This window comes from Halyomorpha halys, unplaced genomic scaffold (genome assembly GCF_000696795.3).
Source record: "Halyomorpha halys isolate HHAL.00 unplaced genomic scaffold, Hhal_1.1 Scaffold1041.1, whole genome shotgun sequence".
NCBI lineage: Eukaryota > Metazoa > Arthropoda > Insecta > Hemiptera > Pentatomidae > Halyomorpha > Halyomorpha halys.
The window spans coordinates 271,956-285,889 of NW_027106832.1; the positions used below are offsets into that span (position 1 = coordinate 271,956).

General features: G+C 32.2%; 1 protein-coding gene across 1 annotated transcript in view; it reads right to left on the minus strand.

The window, feature by feature from the left end:
• The window catches only part of LOC106688030 (uncharacterized), a 63,477-nt gene that overhangs the window by 21,638 nt on the left and 27,905 nt on the right, over positions 1-13,934 (minus strand). Inside the window, exons 8-16 of the mRNA XM_014432289.2 lie at positions 12,897-13,057; positions 11,287-11,481; positions 6,180-6,368; positions 5,614-5,763; positions 4,413-4,547; positions 3,186-3,310; positions 2,185-2,410; positions 429-620; positions 169-334 (exon numbers count right to left, since the gene is read on the minus strand). Coding sequence (XP_014287775.1) covers positions 169-334; positions 429-620; positions 2,185-2,410; positions 3,186-3,310; positions 4,413-4,547; positions 5,614-5,763; positions 6,180-6,368; positions 11,287-11,481; positions 12,897-13,057 — 1,539 coding nt within the window. The remainder of the gene's footprint in view (positions 1-168; positions 335-428; positions 621-2,184; positions 2,411-3,185; positions 3,311-4,412; positions 4,548-5,613; positions 5,764-6,179; positions 6,369-11,286; positions 11,482-12,896; positions 13,058-13,934) is intronic.

A 13,934-nucleotide genomic window follows, 5' to 3' on the forward strand; every position in this document is an offset into this window, starting at 1 on the left:
ATATTTAATTGTAGTCAGAACTAATTAATTGTACAGAATCACCTCGTCAGCATTAAGTTAGTAAGTTGATATAATTACCAATATTACTTTTCAATACCTCTCATATACCTTGTATCTCTATATGTTTAGGTAATCTCTCAAAAATAGAAATTTAAAAAATCATCTTACAGCATCCTAAATAGGTTTTGAATTCCTTATTAATGCCAGAATACAGAATGCTCTGAATCCCATTTTCTTCATAACCAAAGGAATAAACTGCTTTTCCTGAACTCTGCTTCTCAATAATTCTGAAAACAAACTCAGTCTGAAGAGCTTGTCCAACTTGAGGCTCAACCTGCAAAAAAAAAAAAATCATAATATTTTTTAATATAGACAAAAAACAATGAAGATATTAGTACTAAGGATATACCTGTATTGTTAAAACTCACCTCTAGATGGAACCCATTGAGTCCATCAGGAACGAAAAATCTAAACTGACGATAAACATGTCCAGCCCTTCCACAGTCTGCACTCACTCTCAAAAGTGTCTTTGATCCAGGTATTAGCAAATCTTTGTCCATGGCTATACTCATTTCAATATCCTGAGGGCGTGTCGGCAAGCCTTCCACTGTCATTGGATCCTGAAAAAGTATGAAATCTGAATATGTTTTCCAGTGAACAAAAGAATGATAACAAAATTTTTTAAAGCATACCTAGTAATGTATGACATATGTTATAATTTGACTTTATAATGCAATTCCACATTCCTATTCAAGTAAATATTTTATTTATTTATTTTTTTTTTATTGAGTAGATATTTAACAAAACATTTAAATTTCATATTAATTATTTAACAAAACTTTAATCCTATAGAACTCTCATGCAAAAACAATATACACAAATATGTATTTATTTATTAATGGCCCACTAATAACTAAAAATTGTATCCATGATAATTTAGTTATAATTATTACTAATTTTCACCCATATTAGGTTTCATATACAATTTTTTATATATGTTTGTACTAGCTTGTCAATAACAAAAAGAGGATAAGAAAAAGAAATGGAATTTTGGGAGCAGAGCGGGCTGGGATATGGGGACAGGCCATATAATGTCTAACTCATATTTTGTTTTGTAAATGAAATCCTTTGTATCTCATACAACTTAATGGCAATATTTTCAGTAATATTATTATTAAATCTTAAACTATATTATTGTTTAAGTAACAGTTCAATGTAGTAAATAAAACAAACAAAAAAAAAATGTAACTTACAATATTATTCTAACTCCTTATGAGTTATTATAAACGAAATATTATTTATTTTCGATAATTTATAACCTTTTAAACTAATACAATGTTAATATGAATTATATTAAATGTTATATAGAATGTAAATAAGCTGTGATGGTTATTCTATCCTCGTATCCGAGAATCCTACTAATCAGATCACTTCCCTAAAAAAAAATAGCCCTGTATCTTCTGTATGTTAACAGCTCCCTTATTTCCTCAACTAAACTAAAATCAAGTACATTTATACCCTTTCTTCACATCATGACATTCTGATTTTCTTAACATTGAACTCTTGTTTGTTGCTAGCCCACTTCTTCTGGTTTAACTCATATCTAGATTAATAATTAGATTGAGACATACTTCTTATTAATATAGAAAATTAACTGAACTTATAAAATGTCTGCTAAGAACATTAGAAGAGAAAGAAACTGTCACTGAAACATGTTCCAGGACTGATTTTCATTACTTTAATCTTTTAACCTATATCTGGAATAATGCAATCGATTTTTTGAATATTCAATCAAATGTTAAGTAAATTTATGATTAATATTAAGTAATTTTATTTATAATCTATTCCTTCACTACATTTATAGTTTTTAATTAAATTATTAAGCCAATTTATTAATCTGAAATAAGTAGGAAACGATTGGATCCATCATAAAAATAAATAAAAGGTAAGAATAAGAATGGTAGAATTTTATTCATGGTATTTCAATGTAAAAACATGGCATACGTTGAAAATGTATTTTAATGTCTTGCTCCAGGTTTATAATGTAATTCCCTTACCCATAGAGGCCAACAGTGGGCTCATTAGTAGGTGTTATAACTTAGAAATCTTTCTATGACCACATGATGGGATACGCTTTTAAAACAAAATATAACCTGAGGGCATAAAAGTTTAACACAAAGTTACCTGAGAAATATTTATGTAAGAGTAGCCAACACGAGGTACAACAGACCAGAAGAGCTGGCATCTCAGACGAATTTCTGATACTTTGAGTAGAAGATTAAAGCTTGTCTTGTCTTCCTTGATAGTGAGGTCTGAAATATAAGGAGGTTGGCCACTGACCACTGCAACTTCAACTTCAGCCTCATCCAGTTTTGTTTCTTCAGAAGATGCTTCTAGCGCAAACAAATATCTGCACAAAGCATTTTGAAAATTCAGAATCTCTTTGACTTTCCTGACTATGATAATTACTTAAAATTGTTAATTGCTTGATCTTAGATAAATTAGAGCTGGTCTTTATTCAAGTAAATATTTTGTTTGTTTGAGAAAATAAATAATTTTTTTTCTCATTTAATTTAAATATAGTTTAATATTTTCTAATTACGAATACTACCCCCCCCCCAAAAAAAAAAAATAAATAAACAAAAAAGAAAAAAATATAAATGGAAACAGATTTTCTCAATAAACCAATGTTTTTACTAAAGGTGACATTACAGAGTTAAATGCTTTAAGTTATATCTATGAATTTGTTTTAATAAATTTCCTAAAACAAATTATTTCAAATATATATCAATATAGATAACATGTTAATCCTTTTTGTCATTCCATTATTGTTTGATCATTTGACATATCAGTATTGTCAGAATTTAAAAAAAAATTTTAATTTTGATGGTAAATGTGCTCATGTACTACGTTTGTAGAAACAAACATACCAAATGCCTGATTATCAGTTTTCAGGCTGTTACTATTTTTTTCTTTTGAAAATAGCTCAACCTCAAAGTTCAGGAGCATTACTGCCAAAATGAACTTAAATACTGGGTAAATTCAGCAACACTTATTAGGGAAACTTTGTATTCTAACACAAAATTGAATGATTTTAATAATAATATGTATTCGTTATCATAATATTTCTTCTAAATAACAATTCAGTAAAAGAAATTTTCAAAATTTGTCAGATTACTCCTTACCTCCCTATAGCCAATGTCTTAGCAGGTAGCCTGAGGTGAGGTTGGGCTAATGCTTCAAGATTATCCAATGGTCTTTTGTCCTTCCCAGGAAGATAGCAAAAACCTTTTTTACAGGTCCAGTTGAGCTATTGAATAAAAATAATGATTGCAAAGTTTATTGAAAGAATAAAAAATGAAAAACATGTGGGGAAAAAAAGAAAGGACCCTAACAGATTAAGTGATGGCTGTAAATACAAATATTCATCAGTTTTGTTAAACTTTAATTTGCTCCAGCAAGTATTTTATTGTCTGTTTTAAAACTGCTGTGAAAATACCCCAAGCAAATTGTAATATTGGTAACATTAAGTTTACTAAGATTTAAAATCTAAGGAATATAATTTTTGTTTCGTTATCACTGAAGATAGGGAAGTTTTGTGGAACAAAAAAAAAAGACATGGAATCGAAAATTTTCACGCGCATTTTATCTTTTAGACAGCAGGGAACACATATGGTTTGGTGTGTGTTTGAGTGAAATTTGTCTTCAAGTCCAACCATTGATCCGATTTCGATGAAATTTTCTGGAATTAAGCTAGTTCTTAGCTTTCAGCAACAAGCTAAGTTTGTTTCAATGTTAATGTAACATTGTATTTTCCAATAAAAAGTATATCTTTAAGTCTTTATTGATGTCTTGGTTATTTATCTCGTATACGTAAACGCCTTTTCCATTTTGGAAACGGCTCGTCTGATTTAGCTCAAAGCTGAAGAAAAGTTAGGGAGTGGTTAAGAAATGGATTTGTATAAATTTCATCGAGCTTTAGTGACTATTTTCGCTTACCCATGCGAAAAACTAATTTCCTCTATTCACTTATGTTTGAACAACAGTTCGTCCCTTACATTTTCTCCTCAAACTACATGTCATTATCCCTGAAATATAGTTAGCGAAGTACAAAATATAAATATGCAGAAAAAGGATAATTTACAGAAAAAGAAACTATGAAAAAAGAAAATAGAGGCATGCAAAGGAAAATAGAAATAGTGAGGAAGTTATGAATTTGGCTGTCTTTTTTTTGTTTACAATTATGCCAAAACTATTTGCTTATAACAATTTGAGTATGAGTACATAAACAGAATAATTTTTATTAACCGTATTAAATTTCAACTGATCCTCTCATATAGTTACTACTATACTATGGCTAGTACTATACTGTGGCTAGTACTATACTGTGGCTAGTATTATACTATGGTTACCTTAATTGCTTTGGAGTCCACGTCTAGGAATCTAGAGGCATCGATGTCGATAGCATGTCCATTGCCGACTACTAGTTCAGCATCTTGAAGGCGGATGGCAAAGTTTTGAATGTAGGTTTCCAACTGTACTGTTTGCTTAGAAAAAAAAGAAGGAAAATACAAAGTAATTCACAAAGATATTATTTATAAGTTCGAGTCAGGGAGGAATTCAGGAAAACGGACAAGGAGAGTAACAATCCAGTGGTCCGCCCCATATGTAACTTTTTATGGTATCTTACAAACGAATTAATACTTTCAGAGGGTTCCTCGATTCACCTTCCTATTAGAAGGTAGATCCCTCCCCAACTAACGAAGTTCCTCAACAAAAATAGCCCAGTTTCCCCTCCCCTACTTTTGTCTGTTGCCTGAAGCTTCAGCATAGAAATATGAAAGGAATTGAATTCATGTTGTTTTAATTAATTATACCCATTGAAGAAACATTTTTTAAATGAGCTATATATTGAAGACTACACAAGCAGCATGGAATTAAACAGAAATCTATAGGATAATTTAAACAGTCTATAGTCGAATCCATAGTTTGCCATTTTCCGCAAAACCAAAATGTTTTTTAAACAATGAAAGAAACAGATGTCGGTATCCACACGTTTGTGTGCTCTAGGGCGACGAATATGGTGGACGTAAGACTTGTTTCGGCCATTACCTTTGATTTTTATTATAAAAATTAACAAAACAGATAAAGACAAAATGAAAGGAAACATAGTAGGTTTAAAGTAAACCGCTCGAGTCGATTGACCGCAGATCTTTAAGAATTATAGTTTGGTTCAGACTGACAATAGGACAAGATGAATTGATGTAACATAATTATTATTGCATGAGATGGTCGAGGGTGATTTACAAGGCTGCATAGTGTTTATGTAAACAAAAAAATCTAAAAAGGATAACAGTAATCATAAGATACATTTACCCCGAAGAGAGGAAGGAGTTTAACGGAGAGGGTAAGCTTCCTTCTGTTTCAGTTTAAATTAGAATGGTGTACATTCCTATTAACTTTGACTGAAGACTGACCTCCGATGGCGTGGTCAACTCCCATCTTTTTTGATCCCACTGACTCGTACAGTTCAAAAAAGATGATTTTTTAAAAGATTATTTATATAAATATGTAGACTAAGAAGCATTACAATTAAAATAAAGTAAAACCTACATCCGCGATTGGTTTTTCACCGTCGAACGCTTGAACGGTGAGCTTGTATTTAGAGTTGGGAAGAAGAGCTCCTGGTGGCACTTTAAGTTTTGGACCGTTCACGAAGTAAGTGTCCATTTTGTCCTTGTCGCTGGCTACTGACCACTTGTACTGCAACATTCAAAGCGTCATGTAATTTATAGGTTAACTCCAATACATGTTCTATCATCACAGAACTGCTAATTTTAAATAGTAAAACTATATATTTGTAGAAAAAAATAGTAGGTATTATTGACTTACAGTAAATATTCGTTCGGTAATTGTAAAGGAGAGATATAAAAATAATTTTTGGAAGATAATTGATATTATGAGCCAACATTTCGCTCCACTTTTCAGGGCTAAACGTTCACATATTGTAAATCATAATTAGCCCTTAATCATTAATCATTAATGAGATGCGAAGCGTTGGGTCATAATAAAAAGTTTCATTACTAATTGAGTCCTATTTATATACCATTTTTCTAATCTATAAAAAACAAAACAACAAAAAAACGACCATACCAAAATCAGAGAAGTAAGCTGCTTACCTTGCTGGGATTGAGTGGAGTTCCACAAGAGTGTACCATAGCTTGGAAGACAGCATGGTTCTCTACGTCGACGGAGGACGGTCCTCTGAGCTGAAGCCAGACTTGGTTGGAGTCCTGGTGAGCTATTGTCTCTGTAGCTTCAGTTTGTTTATCCGCAGATTCTTCAGAACTCTGTACACCGTTCTCCTTCTATATCATTCAAAAATTACAAGAAAACTCACATCAAAAGAGCTCATACATTACGTTCCACGTAACGAGAGAAATCGGCTAAACAAGAACTCTGGTGTGCGGGTTATGTGGCATTTTCACTTTGAAAGTAGTCCACGAATATGTGTGGCCCAGCCTCCCAAAATTTGCCATATGAACTGTCTGTTCGATTTCTCTCCACTCCTGGACTATAATAATAATGGTTATAACAAAAAGCTTAACGAACCCGAATAGTAGAAGAACCCAAGAGGAGAAAAAAGGCAGTTATCTCACCCCAATTTTTAATTACTTTAATGAAAACTATGTATAATTACTAGTCAAAATTGATGAGTCTGCCAAGTATAGGTAGGGGGAATAAAAAATGGCGGCTGTTTCAAAGCGATAAAAAAAACTAATTTTTCATTCGAAGCTCTATATCTTAAAAAGTCGGAACAACACAAGAAAACCTAAGAGTACGTCATTTAAAGAAGAGTAAATTTTCTAAAATATGAGCCCTAATAGAGTTATTTACATTAAATAGTTTTCGAGATATAGCTTTTTAAAAAGCAACATTTCATAAAAATGTTGTATGGGACGTAATAAAAGATCAGTAATTAGTGAATTTATTTTGAAAAATTTATATCTCAAAAACCATTTGACGTACAGATGTCTATTAGCACTCAAATCAAAGCTAGTTTAATGAGCTATAAAGTAGTTTATGATGTATATCTTCGTAGGAGTAATAGTTTACATGAAATTTGCTAAAATAAATTGATTTATAGTTGTTCGAACAAATTTTCATTTGCTAAATTTATATTCATATGTGAATATCATAAAAACTTCTACCCCGACGAAGATAAGTGTCATAAACTATTTTATAGTAAGTTAAATTTCCTTTATTTTGAGTGTTGGCACACATATGTGCGTCTAATGGATCTAGAGATATATTTTTTCAAAAATCCAACATTTTATACGAACAACTAGAAATTAACATTTTGTGAGTTTTTTTTGTCAAATATCATAAAAACTACTACTCCTACAAAGATAAACATAAAACTATTTTTTAGTAAATTAAACTAGTTTTAATTTGAGTGCTGGCAGACATCAGTACGTTCAATGGTTTCTGAAATAAAGTTTTTCATAAATCAAATTTATTGCCCGCACAACTATAAATCAATTTATTTTAGGAAATACCATGAAAACTACTATTCCTACAAAGGTAAAGGTCATAAACTTCTTTATAGTCCATTAAACTAGGTTTAATCTGAGTGCTAATAGACATCTGTACGCCCAATAGTTATATCTCAGGAAACGATTTCTCAAAATAAATTAACTAACTGCTAATCTTTCTGTAGATTTTTAAGAAAATTTCCTTTTTAAAAAGCTATATCTCGAGAACTATTGGACGTAAATCTCTCTTTTAGGGCTAATATTTTAGCAAATTTACTCTTCTTTAAATAATGTTCTCTTAGATTTTCTAGTGTTGTTGGTAGTTTTTAAGATATAGAGCTCCGAATGAAAAATCAATGGTTTTTTAAGGTTTTGCAACAGCCGCTATTTTTTAATCCCCCTGCCTATACTTGGCAGACTCATCAATTTTGACTAGTAATTATACATAGTTTTTATTGATGTGATCAAAAATTGGGATGAGATAACTGCCTCCTTTTCTTCCCGGCTATTGTACTAGAAGGTTTGATGCTGATTATTCTCTGTATAGATCTGTCCAGTGAAACTCAAATCTGCTAAATCAGACTAAACGCAATCATCCCATCTACGTTTCGGTCTACCCCTCGGACGTTTAGCCGTTAGTAAAGAGTTTATCAACATTTTAGGGATTAGTTCGTTACTAAGCCTACAAACTAACACTACCATCTTATTCAGCACAATATTATAAATTCAATTATATTTCTCGGGTGCGGTACCCTCAATTCAGGGTTATGCCCCTTCTAAATTCTCCTAATAACTCATTCATTTCCGGTCCGACTTATTGACTATACAAACAGAATTTTATTTTTAGTTTATGTTTTACTAGCTAACCCGGCAATACTTGGCCATTTTTCTTATAAATTATTGTACACTTTATTATTATGATTTAGTATTATAAATAGTTTTTGATTAACAACCCTCACTGTGCATCAGTATTAGTACTACATTGAAAAAATTCAGACCGACTGAATGTTTTTATAACTTGTTGTTAATATAACATAGCTTAATAGAATCAGTAATACTTTATTCTTAGTCTTTGGACAGAAATAGAATGTAAATCGGTCCAATAGTTCAAAAGTTTATTAAGTTTTATTGACGTAGGAAGAGTATAAAAGGCAGATGAGTTATGAACGAAAAAAATACTTCGAAATCGAGGTCAGAAATTTCTAATTTTTAATTTCTTTGAAAAATGGTATTTAGTAGTTTGAGACGATACTAAAAATTAATATGAAATGCTCTTTTCTAAAAAAAGAAATTGCTGACCTATTTAACCCCCTGCTTTTGTAATTTTTTGTAAATATAATCTATATTATATTTACATAATAGAATCAGTAATTTTTTTTCTTATTCCTCGGCATAAGACGAATCGATTGGTGTAAAATAACAGTGAAAACTTATACTTTCTGAGCTACAAACCAAAAACCCTCAATTTTGTTCATAACTTTTTTTCTACTACAGAATTGGGGGATTTCATTATCTCAAAACCTTCCCATGGCGAAAGGGAACATTTTGAAATAAACAGCACGTAAATCGGTCCACTAATTCTAAAGTTTAACATAAGTTTTTCCATTAAACACGATTTAACATGTTAAACTAAAGATCATGAATACCCCTATAACATGGTTGAGAGTCTGATAATTTGTCTGTTAAATGGAGAATGACGTCATGCAACCGAATAGCTGAACTTGTCACCGTTCTGTTTCTTGCTCGTGGTTTGTGTTTTGATTGTGTTGTTTTGGACATCCTTAAACCTAATAAATAAGTAGGAGAGGAAACAAGGAACAATTGAAGTGGAAAATTGTGAAAAAGTACTAAAAAATTGTACTATCTCATAAAGATCATTAGGTTACAAAATAAGTTGCCGAGAAAATCCACTATGAGCTCCTCTGCATTTAACATATAACATGGACTTGAAATTAGGCTCCTCACAATCCTATATTGACGACATTTACCATGTTAAAACTTTTTACATTTCAAAAAACATCATAAATACCCATTTTATATGTGATATTCAAATAAGTGAAAGTAAAAAGTATTAACAGTTGAAATTATAACAATTTTGCCCAAATCATGGACACGGTACATATAAATAAAATTTAAGTTCCTCTGGTTAAGAGGAAATAGATTTTGTTTTTTTAATAACCAATCAGAATATCGATGAATATTAACTTGATGAAAAAGGAAAGAGATTAATTGAACGTGCATTAGTGCAAATAAGATAGAGTAGGATTATCCTATGTTATTACTGGGATTGACTCGTTATCAATTGCTGATCCCAGGATTGGATAATAGATAGCAGTACACCATAAGCATGCTATCAGCCTGGGTGCCTCTCCTGCTGCTGTGGCCCGGGGCACTCGCCACTTCGGGGGACAAGGGCTACGTGATAGACGGGGCCCTCAGGGTGGCCTCTCGCCAGCTGGTCGGCAAGGAGCACAGCCTGTCCCCTGCTTCGGAGCCCTTCAATCAGCAGTTTGGTCTGGATCATGTTGGCTTCTCTTTGGTCCTCTCAGGGGGGAAGCTGTGGGTGGAGGAGCTGTCTCGGCACGGAGGCATCTACTATAGTGAGAAGGAGTCCACCTTCAAGTTCCATGGACTCCTCAAGACGAAGGTTGTTTCCAACTACGTCCTTTACGGCGGCAGTACGTCGGTGTCCTGGGGAAACGCAGTTGTTCATTGGAACCTGGGATTCAACAGCACCCTCATGACCAGTTCCTGTAACCTAGTGATGAATTCTCAACCCATTTTCGAAAGCAATTACTTTCACATTGACTTATTTTCTGAGGACAAGAAGATGAATGTATCCTTGGACGAATATCCATTCAACAGCGTGACAAGTGTCTTCCAACAGACTTTATCAGTTGTGGTTGAACGTTCTCTCGTGGAAACGCCCATTTGCGAAGCGGTTCCGTGCTGATATTTTGTGAAAGTAAATTTTAATTTTTGCTGTAATCTATGAAGTATTTATTTTCAACTATAAGACTATTAAGATATCCTTTTTATATATATTTTAATCACTCAAAAAGAATTTTTTAATTTAATTAGCAAGATTACCAGTATTTTGAATTGAAATTATAATAATGAAAATAAACTCCTTGTCTCTCATCCTTATCCCTATAGATAAGCTTAATGCTGAGATGTAGCTTTGTTTGTTTAGTGTATTAAAATAACTAAATAAATATCTATCAATATTTTCTAAGAAATATTGATAGAAATAAAAAAAAAATATGACTACTCTCGTTCTTTGAAGTAATTCTATGTGTTTTTAAGTGTAATTCTTTTTTGTAATGCTACATTAATTATTGCATAAGCTAAAAATCGAATTAAGCGTTCTTTTAATAAAACAGTTTTAAAAACCTTATGAATTTTCTTTCATACCCTTGAATTTTCTTTCATTTGATAAATGTAATTTTCTGAAATCTAAAAAACCAGAACTATAGAGGCTTAAAAACTGTTGACTTGCAACAAATATCTAAAATTTTGTTATTCAGAATAAGAAAATTTTAATTTTTTAAAATGATTAAAATTATTTTTATTGAAAGACAAAAGTCTTGGATTGAAGCAAATATTTACTGAATATTACTGATTTTGGGTTCCAGATCTTCCACTATTACAAGTGAGAATAAAACATTTTAAAAACACTCTGCTTTAAATTTGATGTTCATACTCTTTGTATCCAGTGAATTATCAATATTAGTCGACATTGGAAACTAACCTCGGTGGAGTTGGACCGAGCTTTGGGATTGGGCGTGGATGCTCGCGCGGACCTCCAAGCCATTAAGTTGAGCCTCTGCCTTTGGCCGATGGGGATATCACTCATGTTGTAGTTAGCTGCTGTAGGAACTGTCGTTGCTAGCAACTTCAGCGACTTCTTGCACTCTAAACTATTGTCTGCCAGCTCATTGTCTTTCTAAAAATAATAGAAAATATGAAAAAAAAAGAACATACACTTGATAAGAACGTCCGTGCAGACCCATATTACCCATAGTGTAACGAAACATAAATTTCAGTAATTAGCTGTCTTTACAGGTACAGATTTTAGATTATTAGCTTTTAATGCGACGTAAGCTCCTAAAGGTGGATTCAATCAGAAAAGACTTCTAAAATGTTTTTGTTTATCTTCTACCTGGCTATTTCTGACAAACGGAGATATCTGACGGTTATCAAACAGGTCACCAACCTATTCTAATCAGAGTGGGGGAGGTCGAGTTTAGACTCCGTGGTGTCGCCACCAAATAAAACTTAAGGTCAGGCTGGAATCGAACCAGCGCCGCTGCAGACTGGAGGTTGTTTAGGTGACGTGTGGCGCACGTTGCACCATTATAAATTTGGCCATTTTTTTTAGGATCATACTTTTGAGACACTTCACTTTAGGAAGACATCGAGTAAAATATATCGATTTATTTTTTATTGTTTCACCGAGGAATGCAATAAAATTTATTGGGGGGGGGGGAAAGGGAACCTCTTACCAAATGGCCCTTATGAGGAATGGGCACCCTTAGCACTGGCTGAATACAGAGAAGCTAAAACAGCCACTGTGGCCTCAAAAAATCTTGTCGAGGAGGTTGTGTTAGATAATCTGACTTCAATTTAAACTTTGAGGTCTCTATACCAGAAGGTCTCGATAATGAATGGATGGCGGCCACACTGCACTGAGGCCTTCCAATTCGCAAGGCTACTCATTTCTCTGGCCTTTTGAGAGTTGCTACGTGTAAGACATAGATTCAATTCATAGATTCATTCGGATTAAATTGCAATTGCAAGCATTCTTATTAAACTCAACGCAAACAAAAGTCTCTAGGGCGTGGCCTTTTTGGCTTCACCTTTACTTTGCACGAGAACAGGCTCAAGCCACGTCCCTGCCAAAAATGGGTAAAAGAAGGTTTATGTTAAAAATGAATGTAAGCAATAATACAAATGAAATTTATAATGAAAATAAATTAGAACCTGTTTAAACATTATTTCATATAACAGTTTATTTCATATTCTTTCCTCTTTTCCCAGAAATATGCATTCAAACAGATGAAAGTATAAATATTGCACTTTTCGCTTATTGAGATGACGTTGATAATGGACAATCGACGAGGATCGGTCATATGCTATCCTTACACCGATTAGAAAAAAAATCGTTTTAAAGCGAGTTGGTGCAAAATGGTGCACTGCTAAACCCAACCTCAGATGTATTAAATTAATATTAGTGTTCAAGTAAAATTTAACATTTACATTAAGGACAGTAGCGAAGTATATATTATGGTGTCATTTAATCCTGTATACTTAAAAGCTGATGTGAATTGTATACTGTATACTGTATGAATACATTCTCACCACTTTTTCGACTAAAATAACTTCCACGCTCCCACCTCCAGCTGATTCAGAGAACTTAGTCTTTACCGCTTCTTCCTTGAAGCTGAGGGTCGTGTTCGGTTTCAGTGCAGTTCCCCTCAAAGATATATGAACCTCGTTAACTGTGATTTTGCAAAAAGATGCTGCAACAAGATAAGATACGATGCTTGAGAAACTACATTCATAATTTATAAATAGATTTTTTTTCATAAATTTATATTTTTCTCTTCTTTTTTTTATAAACATTACTTTCAACAAAATCATAGCTTGGTCCTTAGCACATATAATAATTTTAAACTATTTGATTATAATCATAAAAATCTTTCTTGAGACTGGCAATTTTTTTACTAAATAATTCAAAACATTATCCAAATTATAGTCTCAAAACTTTTATTGTTTTTACACGTCCAACGTTTCGGCCAATTCGGCCATCTTCAGGGACAATCTTAATTCACTATGAAACATATTATTTAATATTTTTCCAAACACTTCATACAGGCTATTCTGCCCAGGTCAAAACATTTTTATCCAATAAGTCAAATATCCATTAAAATTCACAGTCAAAAATATTTTTCATTTTACCACTATCATACACTTTTATTACAACCTTACTACAAGTAAGGTTTTTTCCTTTTTTTTTTTTTTTTTCTTTTTTTTTTTTTCCTTAACCTTTATTTTTCGTCCTTTATTATGTACTGTAATTTTATATTTCTCTTTTAACTACTTCTTTCTTTGTTTTTATTTTATATGTTTAGTATTTTTTTTTATAATGCTTGTTTATTCATGCTTATCCCTATTCATCTTATTTTGATTTCCTTTAATTTTCTTTGTTCATTTTTAAGTGTTGTGATTATATCAAAGAAGGGTTATAATCGATCACAAAGAAAACTAACACAGTTATTTTCTATTTCTGAATACTATCATTCTCTTATTGGAAGATTAACTTTAACATTATTTTATATCTTTTTCTTTTCAAATGTAATGTACGCAGGCGGCAGATTTCTACAGAGGATATTGAAA